Below are 24,377 nucleotides of genomic sequence, written 5' to 3'. Positions count from 1 at the left end.
AACCATGGACAAAGGGCCCAGGGGTAGGGGACAGCGCAGGACAGCGGTGCGGGCAGGGAAGCGGGGGAGGACCCTGGGCACGTCCCTCACGCGGGAAGGCCGGCCTGGAACAAGCCTGGACCCCTCGCCTCAGGACGCGTGCCTCACACAGGACACTGCACGGGCTGCGCTGCGGCCACTCGGGAGGGTTTATTAGAGGACGTACGGGAACGATGGTGCGGCCCGCCTCCCGCGGGGGCAGACCCTGCCCTCCGCGTCGCCCCAGCCAGATTTCTGCGGGCTGCCCGGGAGCCACGGGAGAGCCGGGACCCGGACCGTGGGCAGCACGTGGCCTTGCAGGGCGGGCGCCCACGCGAGCCAGCAGCACCACCCCCGCGCCCACCCGAGGTGCTGTCTTGGCGCCACGGCTGGTTTCTGGGGTCACACAAGGAGGCGTGAGGGCAGAGTGCACACACGGGCCGCTGCTGGCACCGGGGCGCGGCGCGCCTACCAGTCCTGGTTGTCCCAGCCCTCGTCAACCGGCACGGCCGGCGGCGCAGCCTTCTTGGCGGTCTTGGCTCTGCCCTCCCCGCCGCCCCCCCATGCCTCCCCGAGGTCGCTGTGGTCGCTGTTCTTATTGTTGGACGCGGAGCCCGAGCCCCACACATCCCAGCTGTCCGAGCTCCTCTTCTCGGCCGAGGCGTCTGCGCACGTCCAGCTGTCGCTGCTCGGGGACCTGTGGCCCTTGGCAGGGTCCGTGCTCCCGAAGCTCTCCCAGAAGCTCTGGTCCACGGTGCGGTTCTGGGGGTGGTCCCCACCGCTGTTCTGGTAGCTCTGGCCCTCCAGGGGCCTGGGGGAGACAGGAGGACACTGAACGACAGCCCGAGCCACCAGGCTGTCCCTCGGGGTCCCGCCCCCAGGCCACGATGCCCACAGGAGCACGGAGCCCGCCGGAAGCTTCTGGGTGGGCCTCCTGCCAGCCAGGCCCGGCTCCATCAGTCCCACCCCAAAAGGAGCGTGTTGTGAAGGAAAATGTACAAGGCTGGTTTTCTGCAGCGACTAACGGAACAGTGCAGCCCTGAGCGCGCTGTCGAGCCTGACGGGCCCCGCTGAGCAGTGGCCGCCACCACGGCCAGCTCCCAGCCCCTACCCTGCAGCTGGAGTAGGGGAGCCCTAGCCAGATTGGGGTTCCAGCACACAGGTGTGGACAATGAGGGCAGGGACAGGGTTGCTGCGGGGCCCCTGCCGGCCCCACCAGCCCAAGATGGGAGACAGTGGGATCAGCGCTGGCGCCTCTCGTCTCTAGGCCCGAGCGGCAGGTGTAGCCACAAGGTCAGTATCTCTAGGGTTCTGGGAGCCGCCCCTGGGGGTGACAGGCCTGTCCACCAGCGGGGATGCCGAATGCCTCTCAGAGACCTTGTGGGAAGGAACCCAGGGCACGAGGGCAGGGATGGGGGACCAGCATACCTGTCCAACGTGTCCTCTGCTCTCCCAGAAAAAAAGGTGGTGACGTCCCGCCATCCTCTACTGCCGACCCCCTGGACCTGGAAGGGGACGGGAGGTGGCTGCTCAGGGTGGGTCCTCACAACGCACACATGGTCCCGCTCAAGGTCCCGGCAAAGCTTAGAGACCCAAGCAGAACAGCCGGGCTCAGGCCCGAGGCCTTCGTATGCTCCTCCCGACAGGAACGGTCCAGGGGACGCCCGGTGTGCACACGGTGGTGGCGGCGGGAGGCCCTAGTGCTCAGCTCGAGGAAACAGCATGCAAGCAAAGCCCCTGCGGCAGGCTGGGGAGGGGGGCCATGCACACCCCAACCCGCCTAGAAGACGGCGGGGCCCCGGCCCGTCAGATGGCACTCACCGGGGCAGGGCAGCGGCGGCACAACGAAGGCAGAAGGAAAAGAAGCAACAGTTAGCAGACCTAACAGGGCCCCCCACCAAGCTGTGTCCACATTCCTCGGGCAGCCGGCACCGGAGCGCTCAGCTGAGCCGCCTCACCGCCCAGCGGGCACCTGGCGGGCACCCAGGCTGCGGGAGCGTGTGGGGCGCGGAGGGCCCTCCTGCTCTTGGCCAAGGCGCCCTGGAATGTGGAGACTGGCTTCCAGCTGCGCCCAAGCTCCAGGGCTTGCCCTACCTTGGACGCCAACTGAGAGACCCCACTGGACACATCATCAAAAATCTTTCCCTCTTTCACCTGCGTGGGTTAAAACACTGCCATCAGCCCAGGGGCACAGAGCCCATCGTCGCCGTCTCTGACCAAGGACAGTGCACGCTGGAAAGAGCCGTGGCGGCAGCTGTGTGCGACGTCTCCCCCGGGGCAGCCCCCTCCCCACGCGTGAAGGGGCCGGGGCCACCGACTGTGCCCAGGCTGCTGTAACGCGGCATCCTCCCGGGGGGCCTCTGGGTCAGCCACAATGTCCTGTGGACAGGTCGGCACCGCCCCCGGGCCCCAGCCTGCTGGGGGGCTCCCTGGCCGTCAGCCACCTCCGCGCTGCCCACCCAGCCCACCCTGAGGAACGGAGCGCAAGGCTGGGCCTCACAGAGCCCAGGGATGGGGGCCCAATGGACGGAGTTGGAACTGCTGGACAAAGCCCCCCAGCACCCGCTGCTCCCCTGGAATGAGGGCCTCAGGGGGTGGACAAGGGACACCGGGCGTCGGGGGCGTTACCTTCTCCTGCGCAGGTTTGAGAACGTTCTCGTTCAGGCTGTGGCCCAGCTCCGAAGCCTGTTTGATGAGAGGCAAGTCAGGTGAGCTCGGGCAGCGTGTCACCCAGGACACTGGTCGGCACAGTGGCCACGAGCCCAGCACCCAGGAGGCCCCCACCCCACTGTCATGGCAGCTGCGGCACCCGAGGCAGCTGCACGGAAGTGGCCCGCAGGCACCGTGGCGGTGGGGCGGCCAGAGACCACTGCCCCAGCCCTCCGCGCTCTGGAGGGAAGAGGCCCAGAGTGGCAGCAGGGCCTCGGGAGTCCGTCCCACACAGCGGCCACCTGTGGGTCTTCCCATCAGAGCCACGCAGTCCCATCCCCAGGACGGCCCACGTGCTGCAGCAGGTCACATGCTACCCCTCAGCTGGAGTGCAGGCAGGTGCACCTCTGGTCACTGGATGAGGTTGAAGCCCACCTGCCCTCCAGCGGCCACCTGACCCAGAGGGAAGGGGACAGAGCCAGAGGATGAGCCAAGGTGGGTGGGGCGGCAGCGGGACGATGGGGCAGCTAAGAGGGAGAGCACCAAGCAGCAGCAGCCTCGAGGCACAGGGCAAGCGCACAGCGTCAGCACCTCACCGCTGCGATGACACCCCCTCTGCGTACTTAGCAGGAAGTGATGAGGTCATGAAATGAAAATCCTGCCAAGCAGCTCCCGGCACCCCAACAGGAGCAGTGCCCCTGGCCCCGGCCCCAGCAGGTTGGTGAGAAGCTCCGAGGGCGAGCACACGTAAGCAAGGACACACACAGGCCACGGTCCAGGAACGCTCAGGGCAAAGCATGTGGGCAGCACAGAGAATGGGGGAGGCATGCACGAGAACGGACGTGGCGCCTTACCAGCTCGGGCTGCTGCTTGGTGCCCCAAAACTTTACCCAGATAGCAAGGGAGCGGGTTGGGGCGGGGAGGGGGGGAGAGGGAGAGAGTGAGAGGCAGAGTGCGCACGAGCAACAAGGAAGCACCTCCAGACACCTTAATCAGCCTCACGTTCTGGTTGCGTCACCCCAGCGGGCGTCAAGAGTGCCCTCGGTGCCCACCTACTGCCACCGACCCTCGCTGCTTTCTACTCTGAGGTACAACTTCCAGAACCACGTGAGCAAGTCAGGAACCCCAAAGCGGGCGCACCACGCACGGAGAGCGACTGCCCTCCCTCCTGGGACAGCCTGCAGGGCTGCTGCCTCCGGCCCAAGTCCTAACCCCCACACCGGGGGACAGGCAGTCCAGCGTCCTGGCACCACCTGGGGACTGCAGGGCCACCAACCAAGATTGGAAAAAAAAGACAAATACCAACCACCCCAAACCACCACTCACAGTGAGAAACTAACGGGGAACCGAGGTATTTCCGCAGAACCCAGACCCACCGCCCCAAGGAGGGGCTGCCCCATGGCCCACGGCCCTCGGCCCTACCAGGCTTCCCTCCCCCTGCGGGCAGGAACCACACAGGAGCCGTCCCTCCGGCCGGGTGCCCAGGCAAGGATGGACAGGGGACCCTGGCCTTGCCCCGCAGGCCCCGACAGACGCAGCCTCCCACCCCACCTGCTAAACCCGCAGGCGCCGGGGCACAAGTCCGAGAGCACAGGCCTGAGCTGCAGAAACGTCCCCTCTCCAAGCACAGGGCCCGATGACGGCAGCCTGGGCAGCGTCCAGACGCCAACCAGACGTCACACTAGAAATTTTAGCAACACAGAACGCAGAAGCTTCCTTTGTTACCTTCTGACTTGCTTGAGATCCGAATTTGGTTGCCTGGAAAGAGACACAGGGTTTCCAGCTCGCCTGTCCTGACGCCCGGCCCCAGGCTGCGCTTCCCACCCTCGACAAATGCCCGGTCCAGGCCTGTCCCGTCAGCCACGCCCCCAGGGGCCCAGCAAAGCTGCCCACTAGGCCAGGCCCAGAGGGAGGGAGGCCGTCGGGAGGGGCAAGCCCGCAGCACACAGGCCGGGGGGAGCAGGCCCATGGCAGGGGCGGCCCCCCCCAGCCCCGGCATCTATGGGTGTTCCTGAGGCCCAGACCGTGCACCTACTTGGCGCCCAGTGCGGCCCCGTCCCACAGCTCCCCGCAGCACCCCCACCCCCAACCACGTTCACTACAAAGAAGGAAAAGGCCTGGCCAGGCATTCCAGCTGGAAGGCACCTGGACCTCCCGGCTGTAGCCCTCCAGAGGCCACGAGCCAAAGCTGCGGTGCCACAGGGCCTGCTGCCCCTCGAGGCTCCTCCCGGGCCGGACAGGGGAGGATGCAGGGCACATGCACCCACGGGCAGCACAGTGTCCGTGGGGCCTTCGTCCCAGCCCAGGACCAGCCCTGTGGCTCCTGCGGGTCACGCGACGGCAGGCACCGTCTGGCCCACGGTCTCCTGGCTCTTGGAACATTCCTGTCCCGGTCCTGCGTGCCACGCAGCCCCTCGACCCTGCCCTGGGCTCTCCGTCCTCCAGGGCACCTTCCTTACCAAGGCCACACCTGCCAGACCCCCCAGTACCCCCCAGGGTGATGGCCCCAAAAGGTTTCTGGCCTGTTCCTTTCTAAGCCCAAGGCCACTGTCCACCTGCGTGTCCTGACAAAATCCCCAACCCTCCCGCGCTTGGGCGGAGGAGCAGGCAGGGCTGAGAGGAAAGTCAGACGAACCCTGCTCTGTGCCCAGCAACAGGCGCTGGAGGGCTGGCGGGACCCCTCTGCCCGCAGGGCTCACGACATGCGGTGCCTTGGCACGGCACCCCTTCCAGAGCCGGCTGGCCTCTGCACACAGCTCACCCTGATGGGCGGGCGGGTGGGTGCCTGCTGCTAAAGCAGCCAACGGCGGGCCCTGAGACTGGCCATGGCCTCGGGGACCCGAGAGCACGCCTGGGGGCCGGGAACGCCCCCCACTCCTCGTGGAGTGCCCTGCAGACCCTTCTCTGCCCCCAGACCCCAGACAGCACCGCCTGTGAGGGGCCGGCGGGAGGAGCGCTGGGGCGGGTACTCACACCCTCCTTAGCAGCTGAAGCAAACTTGCTCGCTCCAGTGGTAAAACTGCTCCAGCCCTGCAAGGAAGCAAGAGGGGCCACGTCGAGGTTCCACAGCGGCGGCCCAGCAGGCTGTCGGCCACGCCACCCACTGCTCAGCACAGAGCCGATGGACTCTGCACCCAGCTCCACAGGGAGGCCACCTCCGGGAGGCCCTGCGCACGGCCGCAGCCCCGCTTCCCGGGTGGAGCGGGCATTCCTGCCGCAGCACCACGCACCCCACCCTGGCCCCCCTGTGCCAGGCTGGTGGGCAGAGCGCTGGGATCCATGTGCCCAGTGCGCTCGCGGGAGAGCAGGGCCCGGCAGGTGCCCCAGCAGAAGCTGCGCTTTGGATGACGCGCCTGCGGACTGGAAACGCTTCCCCTAACAGCAGCTACACCCGCTGGGACCAGAAGGAAGGCGGCGAGCCGGTCGCACAGACAACCTCACTGAGGGAGGGGAGGCGTGCGTGGATGGTGGGGCTGTGGGGCGCAGGGTGCAGGGCAGGGGACGGTCCTCACCGAGCACAGGGACGACACGGCGCTGCTGAGGAAGTCCTCTTCCCTCTTCGGGGGCGGCACCGTGTTCCCGAACCCCACGTAGCGGTTCTCCTGGGCCCTGACAGGAACACGAAAGGCAGCACCCTGCTGCCCAAGGGGCTCGAGGCAGGAGGCGCCCAGACCCGGGAAGGATGAGGTCCGCAGCGAGGCGGGCTCACAGGGCAGGCTCTCCTCTGCTCCCCGGAGAAGACCCTCCTGCTGCATTTGGGCAGGGAGCCCGGCGTGACCCGGCAGCCCGCTAGTGCAAGAAGCGTCAAATGACTTCCTCGGACAGCCCCGGGGACAAACACGCATCCACAGGTCAGCTTGCTTCCAAGAAGGAAAAGCATTCTTTTTCCCTTAACTGAGGTTTTCCCTCCACTCACACTCTTCAGACCCGGGCTGGCCCTGGGATGCCACAGTCAGCGGCGCACGGCCTGCACGCAGGACCCCAGCCCCGAGGGACCCAGAGTCCCCGAGCCACCAAGCCCCCTGCTGCCCACGCCTCACCCCTGATAGGAGCCAAGGTCGTCGTTAAGCCAGTCTTCAAAAGCCTTGTCTGAGGACGAGGTCGAGTTCTGCGGGTGGCCAGAAGCTCTGAGAGGGAGGATCAAAGGGCAGTGAGGTCAACGGAGGACAGGCACGCGCAGGGACCGTGCGGCGCTCCAGGACGTGCTGTCACGTCCCCCAGCACGGAGCACCTAAGGCCAGCTGGCCTCCACCTCCGAAAGGCGGCTCACTGGCCGCGGCGGGCAACAGCAAGCGGACACGCTCCGGCCCAGAGAGGACCCCACGGGCCCCTGGCCGCTGCTCCAGGCCTGCCCACGCTGGCGGGGGGCAGCACAGAGGCCGGAGAGCCGGGTGCTGAAGCGGGCATGTCAGCAGCGGCCCACCGAGCTCCCACGAGATGCATGGTGCGGGCATGGGGTGGGGGTCCCGGGGCGCCCATGGTGCAAACACGGAGCCTTCCCTGACCGGTCACTGCAGATCACCAGCCTCTGACACTTGAGAGGACGCAGGACGTCTGCCGTGGGGATCGACCTGTCCACACCACACCTGCGCTCCGGGGGCTGGGTAGTGCTCGGGAGGACAAAGGATGGAACCACCACCCAGCAGGGACGTTTCCTACAGAAACTTGCGGTCATGGGTTCGAATCTGAAAGCACTGTCCCAACGGGCTATGGAGAAGTGCGGAGCTGCCCCCTTGGCCCTAGACACAGATTACCGGGGCGCTTTTACTGAAAACCCCTATCGCTAAGACAACCTATGAAGCTGTTTCCCCACTGACTCCTGGGAGTAGCTCACAACGGGAGCCGTTCCCACAACAGCACAGGGGCCCCAAGCTACGGCTAAGATCGGGGCTGGGCCCAGAACAGCCGGGACCCAGACGAGAGGCCAGAGGAGTAGCTACCGGTGAGCAGCGGACAGCAGTGTCTTGGGCTGGGGTGGGGTCCAGTTCTGGGCAGGCGAGGACTCCAGACACCATTCTCTGCCCTCAGCCAGGGTGGCTACCTGCCAGGGGACACAGGGATTCGAAAGCCGGGACCGTCAGGACTGATCGGCGAGGTCACCCACTCTAGCCCATCCTGCTCGCTGTCCTTCCAGGCTCAGCGGGCACGGGCCAGGGTCTCTGTCACATGTCAACACGGGGACGGGGTCTCGGTACGGAGGGGCCAGCACACGATGCTCCCCCCGAGGGCAGGGAGAAAGGCCCATCCTCTCCCCGGCTAACTACACGCCGCCTGCCTCCCCCGGGGTGGGACAAGACAGCCCACACGTCCTGTCCGTGCCCAGCAGTCCCAGACTGTGCGCGGCCCCCGCAGGCGTGGCAGAGCCCACAGGAGGACGCCAGCTCCCAGAGCCACCCAAACCGCCAATGGGCGGAGCCTCAGCACCACTGGCTGGCGGGTCCTACCTTGTCCCTGAAGAGGGCCGCGGCCTTGCTGTTGTACTTGTCCTGCAGGGACCAGCAGGGGTCATAGTCCTCCTGAGACTCCAGGAACTCCCGGAATTTCGCATTCCCTCCAGCTTTCATCTTCTCAAGCTCCACGTCCTTCCACTTGTCCATGGTCACCGAGCGCACGAAGCTAGAAACCAGAGCACCAACCTACTTATCAGCACTGGGTGTCCAGGAGCCCCCACCCCAGCCAGGTCGTGAACCCGACGCATGAGCTTCCCGTGACAGAAGCACCTGGCCGTGACACCTCTGAGGGCAGAGCTGGCAAGGCAGCACGTGCTACCCCGTCACCCTGCAGCCCACAGCAGGCCCTGACCGCGGCTCAGGATCCCTGCGGAGCCCAAAAGGCACGAGGGGCAGGGCACTGACCTGAGGTGCACGCCAAGCCCGCGGTGCTTCCCCGAGCACTCCAGGCAGATCCAGATGCCGTAGGTCACACTCACCCACTGAGGGTTGAATGCACCACACTCAAAACACACCTGCAGGAAGAGCCACATGCAACTCACCCAGGCATTTGGGGCAGGGCCCAGAGCCCCAGAGACCCGACAGGTGGCCCCAAGAAGGAGCAGAGGAGAGGCTGGCCCAAGCCTAACAGCAGCAGGGAGAGCTCTGAGGCTACAACCAACTTCCGGGAGGTTTGCTAAACCTCAAAGCATCAAAGCAAAGCAGAGACGCTTACGTTGTTTTCATCTTGCACCCTGACTTCTTTCAGGACTTTCCTGGTTCTTGGGCTGGCCATGATGCTGCAGAGAAGAAAAACAAAATTTTGGAACTTACAAGTAGGTTACTTTACAAGAAAACCCATTGGTGCAAAAACACGACAACACATAGATAGCTTCAGAGAAATCCCACTAAGCTGCTGGAAGCTATGAGGTAGCGTCACTGCTTACTACAGGCAGCATCAGGGAACTACTCATGGGACGAATCTGTCCTCTACACACTGGAGAAAAACCCAGAGCAGTCTGGATGTTTCCAGGCCAAACACAATGCAATTACCAAGAATAACGTAATTATCGGTGTCCACTTTGCCTAACCGACATGAACCGCCAACACTATAGATTTACAAAATGTCCCTCCCACCTTGTGATGCAGCCCACAGCAAGGGCCGACCTCTACATAACGTACAGACTGGCTGCTAAACCGGGCGCCCACCTGAAGGGCCAACGTATCAGACTCGGGCCAGCAACCTTCGAGGACAGGGAACCCCAGGTTCTCTGCGCGCGGCACCTTCCTTCCCCTCCCCAGCCTGTGGCGTGGGGCTGAAGTGCTCCCCGTGACCAGGAGGTGTGCAGAGGTTGGCCTGCGGGTCTACAGGTGGGTCCTCCATGGGGCCCCCGTGGAGGGTGGAAGTGACCGACAGCATGACCACAGCAGGGCACACCTGCCACCATGCCTCACAAGGACACGCTGGGGCACAAGAGCCACGTAACTCAGGCTGAAGACAAAAACCGTTTCTCTTTATAAATCTCCCAGCTCCGGCAAAACCCAAGTTCAAGCAACAGCGCACTGGACTCATGACCAGGAAGACCGACGTAGATTCAAGCTGGAGAACGTGCACGGGAGCCCGCAGGGTGCTGGATGCAGAGCGACCCCACGGTCCTGCACGCACCACCTGGCCCTGGGCCTCAGGCCACCTCTCCCACCACCAACACACAACTGTGTGGGGGCCTCTCTGAAGCTCGCTCTTCTCTCACTTGTGAATGGCGCCTGTGAGCTGTTGCCCTAATTCACGGCAGCACGCACCTGCCGGGGACCCCGCCAGCACCCTGGAAGTGGCACGGATCCGACACCCACACGGCTGCTGGACATTTCAGGCAGCCGCTCTGCTGCCCTGCTGCACAGCCAGCCTCCCCGCCGACGGCGGAGCTGGAGCTTTCCACGGACACGCAGCCTCAACAAGCCAGGAGATCCTGCGCCGTCCCTCACCCGTCATCTCAGTCCGCGGGAACAAGTCACGGGTGGCAGCCCTGACTCTGCACAGCCACGCTTTCTAAACCTAGACGGTCGGGACTCCCGTGGTTGTCAGCGCCCACCTGGAAGCCAGCTGAAGACGACAGATGCGCTTATCTTCCCATAACTGACAAACGAGACCCGAGGTGCAGCTCCGACTCCTCTGCACTCCGCAGTTTTCCGTGCTACGCAGACCGCCTACCGACGCCGAGGGCACAATCCCGAGTACGGGCGCCTGGCCGGACTCCTTTAAGTGAACGACTTTTGTCGCCGCCGCACAGGAGCTGCACGGGGGGCGTCCCCAGGTACACCCACACTTGGGGGCCATCCTGCCGGATCTGAACTCACAAAGCCCTCTGCACACGTCCGTCTCATGGTGACCACCGGAGAGCCCTCTGCGGGCTGCTGCACGGGGCTGACACGCGAACCTGCCCCATCGAGTCTCCATGCCCAGCCCCTGGTCCGTCCAGAGAACTGTGCCTTTCCTCAGAGGTTCACATCCTGGTCGAAAGGGGCACCAAGCAAAGGAGAGCCAGAACTGGGTTGAATGTGCCCTGAATTTCTAATTGTGTAAAATAAAATCAGGCAGAGCCAAAGTCTGCAGAACTAGCGGCAGGTGACCTGTGAACAGGAAATGACCTGGATTGAAAATGAACTCTCCTCGGTGACCAGTTTTGATGGGCGTGACCTTCAACTCCCTGAAACGCTAACTTGGATCCGTGAAATGCGTCCTAATTTTCAAAACCGCAAACACGGTTTATCTCAAGAAACCATCCAAGGATTCTTTAGTGCCTGAAACCAAGGTGGTAAAAGGTGGCTCCCTGCAAGTGGCCGTAACTTCAGGGAACGCTGACCAAGTGAGGTCACTTCCTCGGGTCCGCCCTGTAAGAGCTGCAGAACCCGGTCCTGGGGTTGGGACTCTGTCCGCATCCGAGATTCAAAGGGATGACCGGGGGGCACCGCTGGGTCCCAGGATGACCGGGAGTCACTGTTTGGTCCCTGGGATGACCAATGGGCACCGCTGGGCCCCCAGGGATGTCTGGCGGGCTGGGTCCCAGGATGACGGGGGGGGGCGGGGGCACCGCCGGGTCCCGCGATCATCGGGGGCACCGCTCCGTCCCCGGGATGACCCGCGGGCTGGGTCCCCGGGATGACCGGGGGCACCGCTGGGTCCCGGGGCTCCTCCCAGAGACCGGCCGAAGCACTCAGCACAGCCGCTGTCGGAGCAGCGAGCACCAGGCGGAGGCCCCGCGGCCCGGGCACGGCGCGCAGGAGCGTGGGGCCGGCCCTCCGCGGGCGCCGCAGCCTCCGCAGCCTCCGGCGGGGCGCGCACCCCACGGGGCCCGGGGAGGACCGTCCACGCGCGGGGCGAGCAGCGCGGGTCCCCGGGCCGCCTCCCCGCACCCGCCGGGCGGAGGAGCCTGGGCTCCGGCCCCGGGGCCGTCCGTGCGGGAGCGGGGCCGGGCGGGCTGCGGGGGCGCTCCCGAGGCGGGGCCCGGGCGGGGGCGAAGGGCCGCGCGCCTACCGGGGGGTCCGGGCTCGATCCCGCGCGCCGGGGTCCGCCGGGGTCCGCCGGGTCCGTCGGGTCCGCGGTCGGGCGCGCCGCAGGCTGCTCCGGGGACGCGCGCCCGCCGCCCGCCCCGCCGCCACCCGCTTCCGGCTACGTTGCGCCTCGCGGGGCATCACGGGAAGCCGGGGAGGGGCGGGGCGGGGCGGGACTTCCGCCTCCGTCCCCGAGCGGCAGCGCGGCCCCGCCCCCGTCGCCATGGGAACGCGGGGCGGCGTCGCGGACCGCGGGGCTGGAGCGGGGCGGGGGCCGGGCTCAGGGTCCCGCCGGGGCCGCGGGAGGCCCGCCCACAGCGGCGGACACGGAAGCGCAGCGGGCGGTGCAGCGGGAGCAGGACGGCCGCAGGCGGGGGGGACCCGCCTGGGAGGGACCGAGCCCCGGGCCGTGCCCGGACCCGCCGAGACCCCCGCCCTTGGGGCCGCCGTGGGGGCGGGACCGGGGTCGCGAGGCCCAGAGCGGCGGAGCCTGTTAGAAGAGCTGGTCCCGGGACGAGGGGACCCGCAAATGATTTTCGGTTTGCTTTGCACTCGGTGCTTTTTTGTGGATTTTGGAAGGATCACGTGTAACGTTTTTATTAAGGTGTAAGCACAGTCTGTGAGGTGTCCAGGGCCATGACCTGACGGATGCACCCCCGGGCGGCCACCGCCATCGGGTCACCATTAGGGACCAATGGGTCGCAGCAGCCACCGTAGGCGCTGGGTCCTCACCTCTTAGCTCGCCAGTGTAGGCATCTGTAAATAAACGCAGTGTGTCCTCCCAGTGGCTCCTCCGCTGGCTTAACCAAGACCCCCTGGCCGCGGGGTCCGTCCCAGGCCTGGCACAGAAGGGCCACCTACCGGGTCGTCCACTCAGCCGGCGTTTGGGGACTCATCCGTGTTGTAGCAGCCGCCACTGCTCCTTTGCGTCGCTGAACAGTATTCCACTGAGTGCAGCCCCCTCGTTTGTCATTCACCTGCTGGACACTGGAGTCAGTTTTAAGTTTTCCATATTACGAATAAAGATGCTTTCAAATTCACCTACCAGCTTTTTTGAGGGCATATTTTCAATTTTTCTCGCGTAGTCCCCTAGAAGGAAAATTGCTGGGAGATGGGTGGGTGTCCTTTGAACTTTCCACAAAGTTGCCAGTCTTCTGGGTGTGTGTGTGTGCGTGTGTGTGTACCATTTATTTTTCCACCCACAGTAAGACGGTTGCTCCACTGCAGCCTCTGTGGGCCCACGGTGGGGTCGCAGCATCTCCCTTGGTTGTTGGCTGACAGCTGCCCCGGTGCTCATCCTCCCAGCACTCCCCACCTGCCTGTGCTGGCTTGAGCACCAGCACCCTCCTGCCGCCAGAGGAAACCCTCAGGAAGGAGCCAGAAGCACTCACGGGAATGACGGGAATGACGGGCACACCAGTGTCTACACAGTGGCAATACGAGACTAGATTTCAGCACAAGAGCCTGGGGTCAGCAGTGTTGCCTCCCCAGGTTCAGACAGTAAGAGCCTTGTGCTGCATTTACAGTGGCCTCCTGGAGGAGGTGGGCTCTGAAGGCTGAGCGGATGCTGGCAGAGAGGAGGGGAGGGGAGGGGAGGGGAGCGGAGGCTGTCCTGGCAACGGCACAACTGGGACCAGCACTGGGCAGCAGCCAGAGCAGACAACCAGTGGAGGCTGAATGTTCAGTTTCCTGATCACAAAGTATGAAAGTCGATCACGATCACCCACTGCCCTAGGCTCCGGGAGGTCTGGGGCGAGGTTCATCCCCAGAGCAAGGGACACGTCCCGGAGCCAAGACCAGAGGGGGGGCCTTCCAAGGACAGGGCAACACGGCAGCTCCTTCGTCCACCTCAAGGCTCTTGCAGTGTCCGGACGACAGGAGAAAGCGCTCGCTGAGCAGAGCAGAATCTGGGTGGTGAAGCTGTGAGTGCTGCAGAACGCGTAGCTACAAATTGGAAACATTCTATTACTCCATCTTTAAAATAAATTTTTTTTATTTATTCATGAGACAGGCAGAGGGAGAAGCAGGCTCCCTCTGGGGAGCCGGATGCAGGACTAGATCCCGGGACCCTGGGCTGAAGGCCGACAGACGCACACCCGCTGGGCCCCCAGGCGGCCCTTTATTACTCCACCTAAACTATTCAGACAATTTGCTTTTCTTTTAGAACCGCCGCAGGCAGTCCATTAATTTTCAGTTACAGTAATAGGATCCTGTCTGTGGTTTCCTCGGGGCAGGGAAGCCCTGGGTATCATAGGACGACGGGAACTCCTGGGAGCGAGCTGCAGGCCCGTGGGCGCCAGCCCGGCGCACAGGGTGAGCAGGGGCAGGAGTGCAGGTCGCTGTGAAGCGCAGCAGGAGCCGCGTCATCCCGCTACTTCGCCCCAGCCTCCGTTTCCCCAGTGCTGAAGAGAAGTCTGCAGTTAGTTCCCTTTCAGGCCAGGAGCCCACACTTCCCGACACTCTGCGGACGTCAGGTCCTGGGCTCGAAAGGCAGAGCCTGTTAAGCTGCACAACCACCGCGCATGCTCTGGTATGAACCCATTGCTCAGATTTTCCCGCGGTCCAAAGGGCAGTTTAGAGGGCCAAGGACCCAGCCTCTGTTACAGCCCCTCAGGGGAGAAGCCGGCGCGTGGAGCTGGGCAGCCACGCAGGCAAGCGGGCATGTGTTCGGGTCAGGACGCCCAGCACGAGTCTCAGCGGCCTTGTCTGGGCCCCAGGGCGGGGTCAGCTGGGTCCAGGGGGTCTGGCCAGCTGCCGGCAGTGGTGGCAGAGGCTGAGGAAACAGCTGGAGCTCCACCCGGCTAGTGAGGGCCGTGCGTGTGCACATGTGTAAGTGCACAGGTCTGTGAGCGTGTGTGGGTTTGCACATTTTTGCATCGTGCACTTATGTGCCTGTGATGTGTGTATTGCTGTGTGTGCTTGTGCGTGTAGGGCATGTGCCTTCAAGTGTGTGAGGTGTGTGTGCACACAGATGTGTACGCTTGTGCATATGTGTGCTTTTGGTGTCCATGTGTGCAAGTGAGTGTGCACATGTGTGCACGGGTATCGCGTGTATGGGTCTGTGCCTGAAGGCTCCCTGGGCTCAGGCTCATCCGACTTAGTGTCGCGTGTGCAAAGCGGCAGCAGGTGCGGGTCTGGGGTGTCCCCGGGTAGAGCCATGACCAGCTTCCTTCAGAGGCAGGTCCTGCTGTGTCGCCTTTGCACAGCACAGAGGCTGAGACGATCCCGACCCCCGCGCCCGCCATGGCAGCAGCTCTGGGATGTGGTCCGGACAGCTCCGACCCCAGAGTCCCTGGGGGGCGGCCTCATTGGAACGTCCCCAGAGGAGCAAGGGTGCAGCCCCCACACGCGGGGGCACCCCAGCAGCGGCGCCCGGGGCTCCAGGGCGTGGGGAGAGTAAAGGCTGCGTTCCCTCCCAGCGCTTCTCCATGGCGCGTGCTTGGCCCAGACCCGGGGTCTGTGCGGCCCAAAGCCAGCACAGGCGCCAGCGGTTCCCTCGTGCTGTCGCCGGAGGTGGTATGGGGCCTCGCGTGCTCCCACTGAACGCCACATGCACCCCACGTGCTCCCCGATGCGCACTCACGCCATCCTGTGCACTCCCGTGCCAGCCCTTGGGCCGCGCGCCTCCCGGGAAGCCCACTACCAGCCTCAAGCCTCAGCCAGCTTGGGGATGGCCAGGAGCCTCAGATGTCCCCGGAGCCCTCTGTCACCCTGGACTCTCGGTGTGGACTTGGCATTCCTGTCGTCCCCGGAACTTGGGCGCTGCCCTGGTGGCTGCCCTGCCCCTGCGTCCTGGGACTCAGGCCTTGCTCCCCGCGCTCCGCTCTCATTCCTCTGGGGCATCCTCCCTGCCCTGCCCGGCTGCCTCGTGGTCTGGGAAGGCCAGCCCCGGTGGCTGGGGGTGAACTCCTAAGGCCCAGCTGCTGGGTCCCACTTTGCCGCCGAGATCACAACAGGTTCAAGCCACGGTGGGCGGGAACGGGCCGAGGCTGGGAGCCCATTTGCCGTGTGGCCGGGCAGTGGCCTCGCAGGGCTGGAAGGACCCGTCCCGCTGCCCCGGGGTGCCAGGCGAGGCCTCCTGGGTCCCAGGGTAGGCCCTCCAGAGCTGGCCACGGCCGCAAGTTTGGGGTGAACCGAACCAGCCTGGTTTTCCCAAAAAGACATACATTCAGACCTGGCTCCGTGGCACTTCGTGTCCTCTGCCTTTACAGCGGGACCTCGTTCCTCCTAGCTGCGCGTCCGTGTATAATTTCTCTAGTGACCCCGTATTGTGCACTGGGGTTCTCGTCGCCGTTATTGCTTTGTGATTATTTTGCTTCATCTTCATGGTTTACTGGACGTCTGTGTGCAGCGACCTCCCTGCTCGCGTATGTATCGTTACGGCATCGATCCCTGGAAGTGGAAGCACTGGGTACGTTCCGATTATCCCGCCGCTCCCAGAATCTCCGTACCAAGTGCCCTGCCGTGAGCACGCCTGTGTCCCGGGGCCCCTCCCTGCCGTGTTCCTCAGGCGCTCGCCCTGTCCTGCTATAAGCACGTACGCGTGGACACTGCTGCGTTGGTCTTCATTCCGTACTGGTGGCCGGGCCGACGACCGTGAGCGTCCCCTGCTGAGGACCTCCAGGTTTGTTCTCCACCACCAGGACCTCCCTGAAACGGCTTCGTCCTGCCTGGAGAGAAGACCGCGACACTGGTTGGGGTCCGCCCAGGCCCGGGCTGGCCCACCCCGTCTGACTCCCTGGCATTGCCATGACGCGCAGGATGAGCCTAGGCCCGAGGCAGAAGGAGACAGAACACGCGGCTGTGCTAATCTGAGAGGCTGTGCAGATGCTGTTCCTGAAAACCCGGAGCTACCATCCCACTCCCCCCCCGCAGCTGAGCCGAGCGACACCTGTCCACGCTGGCTCAGGAGTCAGGGCTAAGAATGTGTGGAGACTGGGCCCGCTCCTCAGGTTGCAGGCCTGATGGCTCAGATCCCGGCGGAGAGTAAGGACCCCACACCTGCCTTAGCTCCTCCCATGCTTATTGTAGGAGTATTTCTAGATGTGAGTTGACAGACACGGAAAATCCAACTCCAAATGGCTTAACAACAAAGCCAAGCTATTGATTCATGCGCTGAAAAGCCCAATCGGCCGGGAACTGGCTTTCGGGCAAGGCTCGGTCCGACGGCTCAACCGTCCTGTCGGAACCGTGTCTGCCCTGCGGTTCCTTCTTTATCCTAAGGCCCCAGGATGCAGCTGCTAAGGCTGCAAGCTCCCTGGTTCACACCCAGCTTTGTACCAGCGTCCCGGGGATGCTGGCCTTGCCTCTGATTGGACTAGCTCGCGTCACATGTCTAACGCAAAGCTAAGCACAGGCCCAAAGGATGCTCTGTGCCAACTGTGGCATCTGAGCGCCACGCTCCGGCCCTGGGAGCCCGGGGGAGGTGCGTTCCCTGGGACCTGAAGGACACCCAAGCAGAAGTCGGAGGAGCTGGGGAGCCAGAGGGCAAGGCTGGAGAGCGACGAGTCCATGACCCCGCACCGCCATGCAGCCCGCTTCGGTGCCCTCTGGGGCCCGGGCCAGCTTTCCCCGGGGCCGAGGCTGAGGCAGGGTGTTGTGGCCCCCTTCTGTGTGGCAGGGTGCAGCACGACGCCAGGAGGTGACAGCCAGCGTGGTACAAATGCTGGTGACGGATGGGCGGGGCTCCGCCTGTCTTCTGTTTTCTCAAGGCCAGGCTGCTGCTCGATGGAAGACGGCCGGGGCAGGGGGACAGCTGCATCTCAGGAGAGGGGGGAGCTTGGCTGGGGTGGGGGAGGGGGTGTGGGTCCAGATGTGGGCGAGTCCAGTTTGGGGCACCCAGGGAGGCTGGAAGGGAGAGGACGTGCACGCTGGGGGACCCCCAGGAGACAGAGCCGCTAACTGACCCGCGCTGACCCCCAGCCAACAGGACCAGGACCAGTGAGGTGCCGATCAGCAGCACTAAATGAAGACCGGGGGCCCAGGGTGCTCCCCCCAGAGCTGCGCCAGTTGTCACAGAGGGAGCCTGCGAGGGGCAGATCCTCCTCCCGGGCGCCCTGTGCCGCTCCTCCCAGCTCCTAGGTGCAGCGGTGAGGAGGCACATACAGAGCTCCTGCTGGAGCCACACCGGCCTGGAGTCAAATCCCACCTCTGCCATTTCACTCAGTTTCCCCATCTGTAAAACGGGGCACCATCCGGCCCTCCCTCTGTGGACCTTGTAGCATTAACAGAGATGGCGGAGGATGAGGGAGGGGGCAGGAGGGAGCCCCGCTGCAGCTCCTCAGTGCACGGAGGGGCCTCCCTGGGCCTCTCGTCACTCATCGCCCCCGCACTGGGGGAGACAGAAGCAGGGGCTTCTCCCGGGGGCACGGGGGTTTCTTCCTTGAGCAAACTGAACTTAGGTGGGAAGAGCATGGCAGCTGCGGGGCACTCCGTGCTGCACAGCGAGGGGTGCCGGGGGTCATTCCTGTCCTCCCTGCAGCCCCTGACACTGGCTTGTGCTATTTGGGGAATCATGACCCCACGCCAGAGCCTGCTCTGCGAGAGACAGACGGAGAGACACAGACGAACGGAGACAGAGGGATAGGGGAGAAGGCCCGTGCAGAGGCGGAAGGCCGCTGACCTCAGGGGAGGACAGACAGGCCTGCAGACCTGCTTTCCTTCTCCTTGTGTTTTTCCTGTTTGTTTAATGAGCCACGTGCTTAAGAAAGAAACCCCAGCCCCCTGCCCCGGCCTTGCTTTTCCTCTTTAGTCGCTCAATGGCTGAGAGTAATGATGAGGCCCTGGGGGGACCGGCCGGCGCATCCTCTGGGCTCTCCTGGCCAGGAGGGCCTGGGAGCTGCAGGCCTGGGCTGCAGCAGCCCTGCGTCCAGGTCAGGGCACGTGAGGCCTGTGACAGCAGCCCCCCGCTCCAAACAGGCAGAGACAGCAGCTTGCTTCCTGTGCTCCCATCCGAGTGGCCGTGGGTGGCGGCTCGCCTCCCTGAGACTCCTCTTCCTCTTGTGAAACGCGAAGCATCACCTCCGGGGTTCCCGGAGAGCACGGTAGACGGAGCAGATGGTGGGGCACTGGGTCCCCAACTCATGAGTAAGTTGGTCAGTATGAGCCTATGCCAGCCCAGCTGCACCACCAGTGGCCTGTGACACTGTGACGATGGCACACAGTTGGGGGATCTGAGCTCCAGACTGGGATTGGGTGGCCCGGAACCCACACCTGCCCCGGGGGGCCAAGGGAGGAGCAACAGGAGCCCCAGCCTCTCCCGGGGCCATCGTGCGTGTCAGCAAACGCCCTCTCCAGGTTTGTTGGGAGTTTATGATCCCCTCTTCCCAGAGGCTGAGAGCTGGCGGGCAGGGAGGCTCTGGCCAGGCCAGGGAGAGGCTGCACCAGGACCCAGGGGACTGCAAAGCGCCAGAATCGGAGGTCCCGCAGCTCCGGTCTGCCAATAAAACTGTCAGGGACACGGGCTGGGCCAGCCTGAGGTGCAGGGGACACAGGTGGGACAACAGAAGGCTCGGCCAGGACCGGGGCCAAGTCCCCACCATGCCTGGTGCCAGGGGATTGGCCTGGGCCGCCGGGACGGGAGGGGAAGCAGGGGTTTCCATGGCAAGAGCCCCCAGTCAGGTCAGCGCACGGGGCAGGGGGGGTGGGAAGGAGGAGGTGAGCTGAGGTGGGGGGAGGAGCGTGTGCAAGGGCGCTTCCCAAATTAACAGCCACCCCGCTGGCGAGACGCCCCTCTGTGTGGGCTCACCTCTGTGATGCTGCCCGCCAGCGGCCGGAGCGACGCCCAGGAGCTGAGATGTGCTTCTGTCCGTGCGCCCCCATCTCTTGGGCAGAGACCCGCTGAAGGGGAGGGCAGGGGAGCCGGGCCAGCCGCAGAACCTGCCTGAAGCTCGGGGGCCGGGGGGGCAGGAAGGCCAGGGAGCCCAGGGCGCAGGCTCAGTGCACAGACCAGCACCTGCTGGCTGCAGGGGCCTCGCGGTCAGCTCAGGACCCACAGTCCTGGGTCAGCATCTGATGGGTCACGCTCGGCTGCCCCGGGTGTGAACCAGCCCAGGGGTTGGTACAAATGCTGGTGACGGCATTTGTATCAAGACTCAACCACCTGCTGGGCTGCACCGGCCCGCTGCCTGCTGCAAGCGGTTCTGGGGATCCGCCTCTGTTTCACCCAGTGTTGGTTGATAGAAATTTCTCCCAATTTCATCCAAAAACATTCGTGTGCGTGGCAATCTCCATGGCTCTGGGTGAGTGGGGACATGAAATGTTTTGACAGTGGAGAGCTTCCTCCAGCCCGGGGTGAGCTGACCCCACGCAGGCGCCCAGGGGTGGGGGCTTTCCCTGTCGTTCTGGTGCGGGGAGGGCCAGGCTCTGCTGGCCGGGAGGGGCAGGGGTCCCAGACCCTCCATCCCGCCTCTCCAAGTGGAGCAGCTGAATAGTGGTCCCCAAAACGTGTCCCTAATGCCTGCAACCTGTGGTGTGACCTTTTCAGGAAAAAAGATCTTTGTAGATATGATTGAATTAGGAACCCGGATAGGAGACTGTCTAGGGTTAGCTGGGTGGGACCTAAATGGTGTCACGAGTATTCTTATAAGGGGACACGCAGGGCGGAGACACAGAGGAATGCCACCTGAGGACAGAGGTGGAGGGATACGGCCACAAGCCCGGGGCGCCTGGAGCCACGTGAGCTGGAACTGAGGGATGGTTCCCCACCCCAAGAGGGAGCACGACCCTCCCAACACCTTGATTTTGGACTTTCAGCCCCCAGATCTGTGTGAGAATGAATGTCAGTTGCTTTAAGCCTCCAAGTCTTTAAGCCTCCAAGCCACCACACCGGGTCTACGCAGGAAGAGGAAGAAAGAGCGCAGGTGGTCCTGGCCGGAAGAGCTCTGGTGTCCCGCAGCCCCCACCTGAGGCCTCCCCGGAGGAAGAAACAACCCCCGGAAGCCAGGGGCATCCCCCCCACAGTGGCTCCAGCCTGCCCTGCAGCCCCCAGCGCGGGGTTCCCCGACTTCTGTTGGCTGAGCCCGTGGGCAGCGTAGACACCCGCAGCCTGGTCCGGTGACTGCTTCCTCGGCGGGGGTGTCGGGCTCCCGCCTCGTCCCCCAGCCGCCAGCCCCCCCGCACGGTCTGGAGCGAGGACTGCGGACAGCCCACCTGTGCCTTGGTTACGACTCACCACACCGCACTTTCCGGGGGCCCTGAATGCAACTCGGGGGAGGCCCGTGGGGCCCTGACTGCCGTCTTCTCCTTCGGGCGCCTCCGCGGAGTGAGGCTTGGCATCCCTGCGCTTCCCAGAACCGTAGCGCTCAGCCCGAGGCACGTGAAGTGAGGTGCTCTGCAACCCGAGGTGGCCGGGTCCCAACACTGCACAGGGCTGCCCACAGTGTGACCTGGGCCTTCTTACCTCTGAAACGGGTGATTGCACCCTGAGGGTCCCACTGCCTTGCATAGCAGTGTGCACCCCACCATGGCAGGCGGCGTGGGCGTACGCACCCCACCGGTCCCTGCAGACCCCCCATGCCAGAGGTCCGCCTCGCAGCCGCTCTGGGGGCCCCCAGCCCCTCCACCAGGACTGGGACTTCTGCAGCAGGCGGTGGCCGCCAGCCCTGGCACCGCGTGGCGCCGGCAGGAGGAGCCTGGCCCGCTTCCATCCGACCTGGTGTTTGATTTCAGGAGGAAGAGTCGACCGTGGCTGTCTCGCTTCCTGTGACGTTTTCAACGTCCGCGCACGGCATGGGGCGCGTCAGAGCTGGATTCCTACTGATACCGAGGGCCACTCCGCTGTACGGATCTTTTAAAGGGGATCCCTTGGTGGCGCAGCGGTTTGGCGCCTGCCTTTGGCCCAGGGCATGATCCTGGAGACCTGGGATCGAATCCCACGTCGGGCTCCTGGTGCATGGAGCCTGCTTCTCCCTCTGCCTGTGTCTCTGCCTCTCTCTCTCTCACTGCGTGCCTATCATAAATAAATTAAAAAAAAAATTAAAAAAAAAAAAAGATCTGCTCATCTGTCCTGGGGCACTTAGGTGTCTCCTCTTTGGGCCCTTGCAGATGACGCAGCTACACACAGGGTGAATGAGCGTCCGCGCGGCCACCCCTTTCCTGCTGCCGTAGGCCTCGGAGCGGAATTGCTGGTTCCTATGGTAACTTTATAGTCAACCTCGGGAGGAGCTTGCCAGACGGTTTTCCACGGCGTCGGGCGGCTGTTCGGCTCACAACCGCAGCGGCGTGTGCCAGGCTCTGCGCTTGGATTCCTGCCACCCTGGTGGGTGTGAAGGGGTGTCTCACGGTCGTCCTGAAGCGCATTTCCCTTCCCAGGTGTTTAGCTGGTCTCCTGTGTGGGCCTCGGGCTGTCGGGCCTCTGGCTGCACCTGGGACGGCGACAGCCATCGCCCACACGTCCTGCTGCAGGTAGGACAATGCATCCGGGGGAGACATTCCGAGAAGCCAAGGAACCAAGGACTTGCCTGCTGTCAGGGGGTCACCGGATCTGCCATCCGGCCCCCAGGAGCGTGCATGGACTTTCCCTTTGATAACCTCGAGACCACATTTCACAGCCATGACGGCTGTCCCGGGGGACATTCGTGCGTGTCTGGAAACATTCCTGATGGCCATGACTGGTGTGAACGTCGTGGCACCTAGTGGGAAGAGCCCAGGCATGCTGCTGGACCCCCATAGTGCCCAGGACCCCCACAGCACAGAGTCACTGTCTGCGGTGCTGGTTTTGAGGGGCCCCGTTGCATATAATCTTTTCCCACCTATTCTTTTCACTGAATAATTTTGTATGAACGTCTTCCTAGAAGTCCCCTCATTCTGTGTCCTCTAAAGGTCAGGACTTGCGGGGCACCTGGGAAGCTCAGCGGGTGAGCATCTGCCTTTGGCTCAGGGCGTGATCCCAGGTCAGGGGATCGAGTCCCACGTCGGGCTCGCCGCTGGGAGCCTGCTTCTCCCTCTGCCTGTGTCTCTGCCTCGCTCTCTGTGTCTCTCAGCAATAAATAAATAAAATATTTAAAAAAATAAAGGTCAAGACTTGCAAAGAAGATCAAAGACCTTGGGTGGTGAGTCCAAGCTTCCCAGGCGTAGTCTTGCCGCCAGAGAGCCCCCCACGCAGCCCAAAGCCTGCTGAATCATCCCGTCGGGAATTGGACTTCACATGGCTGGGGGGGCTTCAGAGGCCCCTCCTGGTCCCCGAGCGCAGCCCCACGAAGACTGACCTGTGTGATCTCCAGGGGCCTCCCTGGGCCCATCCTGCATGCTCCCTCCTTCCCATCTGCAAACACCCCCCATCTGGGAATACTCTCCCTTCCACCAAACCTTTCCTCCCAACTTCTCCTGTTTACTGGGGTCTGAGAGCTGCACCCCTCAGCAGAGCCTGCTTAGAGACCTGGTGTGGCTTTCCCCTCATTTGCTGGAGACCTCAGGAGAACTTGAGCTTGCTCTTCTGTTAAGTGGACCATGGGACTTCAACCAACATCAGACAGGTAAAAACCCGGGGTGGTTTGTAAATCCCACGAGTGGGGTCAGGAGTGAGGTCACCTCCGGAAACTGATTTCAGTTCAGCACCCTACAAAGGGGCTACTGACACTGGGGTGCTCCGAGCTCCTAGGAGCCTGTGGGGTGAGTGCTCTGCAGATGCCCTTTTGGCTGGAGGAGCTGCTCAGCCGTGGAAGGCCTTTCCTGTCACTGCCATCACCACGGGGCTGGCACCTCTGGCCCTGGACTGCTGAAGCCAAGGTCAGTGGCCCAAGGCTGAAGTGTCCCTTGCTGTGCCGCCCTGGAGGCGGACCCTCGTCCCCACACCCCCTTGTGCTCTGTTCAGGGACCTCTCTAGGAGCTGACGAGGACCACTTCCCGGCTCCAAGCATGAGATTCACTTCCCGAGGACCCCTTGATCGTGGCCCCTATGACTGAGGGATAAAATCCAAGCCAGAATGTGTGCAAAGCCTCTGCATCGCACCTCACTTGCCTCCCGTCTCCCATCTGCCCCCCACCCTGCTGGGTCCCACCTGCACACCCAGGTGCAGGTCCCACCTGCATAGGGGGCTGTCCCCCAGCCGTCCCTCCAGCACAAGGGACCTAAGCCTCAAGGCTGCCTGCAATGCTGGGAGCTCCCCAGGGTCCCTACCCCTCAGGCCTGACCCTGCCCTGGCCCAGACACAGTGGGAACAGACTTGGTCTCCAAGGGTCCCCACATTCCCTGGGCTGGTGAGCTCTTGACAGACTATCCCATCTGTGCTCCTACCCCTGAGTCCTCCAACCGGGGAGAAGGACCTCTGCGTGCCTGGGGGATGGGGTGCCCCTGGGGCTCCAGGAGGGAGGATGCTGATGGGGGACACACTGAGGACCGGGCGCGGGGGGGCGGCGGGGGGCAGGCCCTGGAGGTGCCCAGCGGGAGGTTGTAGGCAGGGAGGGGGCTGCGGATTGTCTTCCGGCCCGTGGGCGAGCAGGCTCCCGGCGCCCGCTGTCCTGGGCCCCTGCGTGGCCGGCGCAGCTCCAAGCCCCGCCATCGCCCCTTTAAGAAGGGGTCCCGCGTCCCTGCCCAACCCGCACGAAACCCCCAGACGGAGGGAGGGCGGGGCGGCGCTGGGCCGGGGCGGGGCGGGGGACCCGGGGCCGGGGGCGGGGCTGCGCGGGTGGGATGCTGGGCGGCGGCCCAGCATGCGGGGCGGGGGGCGGGGGTGGGGTGGGGGCGGGGCGGGGATGGGGCCGGGGCCGGGGGCGGGGCCGGGGCGGGGCCGG

The 24,377-nt window shown here is 64.2% G+C and overlaps 1 protein-coding gene across 6 annotated transcripts; it reads right to left on the bottom strand.

The window, feature by feature from the left end:
- Positions 1 to 342: 342 nt before the first annotated feature.
- On the bottom strand, positions 343 to 11,779 carry ARFGAP1 (ARF GTPase activating protein 1). 6 transcript variants are annotated; one of them, XM_077873888.1, is made up of 14 exons: positions 11,629 to 11,779; positions 8,833 to 8,896; positions 8,523 to 8,632; positions 8,112 to 8,283; positions 7,608 to 7,708; positions 6,708 to 6,794; positions 6,180 to 6,276; positions 5,641 to 5,697; positions 4,393 to 4,425; positions 3,522 to 3,551; positions 2,647 to 2,703; positions 2,113 to 2,172; positions 1,447 to 1,523; positions 343 to 829 (listed from the first exon to the last, which is right to left on the bottom strand). In XM_077873888.1, the coding sequence occupies exons 2-14, from the start codon at positions 8,890 to 8,892 to the stop codon at positions 487 to 489; spliced, it is 1,284 nt and encodes a 427-aa protein (XP_077730014.1). In that variant the 5' UTR covers positions 8,893 to 8,896; positions 11,629 to 11,779; the 3' UTR covers positions 343 to 486. The 6 variants fall into 6 exon arrangements, with proteins under 6 accessions (XP_077730014.1, XP_077730016.1, XP_077730017.1 ...); XM_077873890.1 differs by lacking the exon at positions 2,113 to 2,172; XM_077873891.1 differs by lacking the exon at positions 2,113 to 2,172 and having other exon boundaries at positions 1,447 to 1,517.
- Between the last annotated feature and the right edge of the window lie 12,598 nt (positions 11,780 to 24,377).

This window comes from Canis aureus, chromosome 26 (assembly GCF_053574225.1).
Source record: "Canis aureus isolate CA01 chromosome 26, VMU_Caureus_v.1.0, whole genome shotgun sequence".
In the NCBI taxonomy this organism is placed as follows: domain Eukaryota; kingdom Metazoa; phylum Chordata; class Mammalia; order Carnivora; family Canidae; genus Canis; species Canis aureus.
Note: the sequence above shows the minus strand (reverse complement) of the source record. Positions and strands in the feature narration are given on the sequence as shown.

Coding starts and splice junctions, on each gene's coding strand:
- ARFGAP1 (XM_077873888.1), bottom strand. CDS start 8,892: ATGGCCAGCCCAAGAACCAGGAAAGTCCTGAAAGAAGTCAGGGTGCAA. Junction 3,552..4,392: donor GATCTCAAGCAAGTCAGAAG/GTAACAAAGGAA, acceptor ATCTGGGTAAAG/TTTTGGGGCACCAAGCAGCA. Junction 830..1,446: donor GCAGAGGACACGTTGGACAG/GTATGCTGGTCC, acceptor TGTCTCCCCCAG/GCCCCTGGAGGGCCAGAGCT.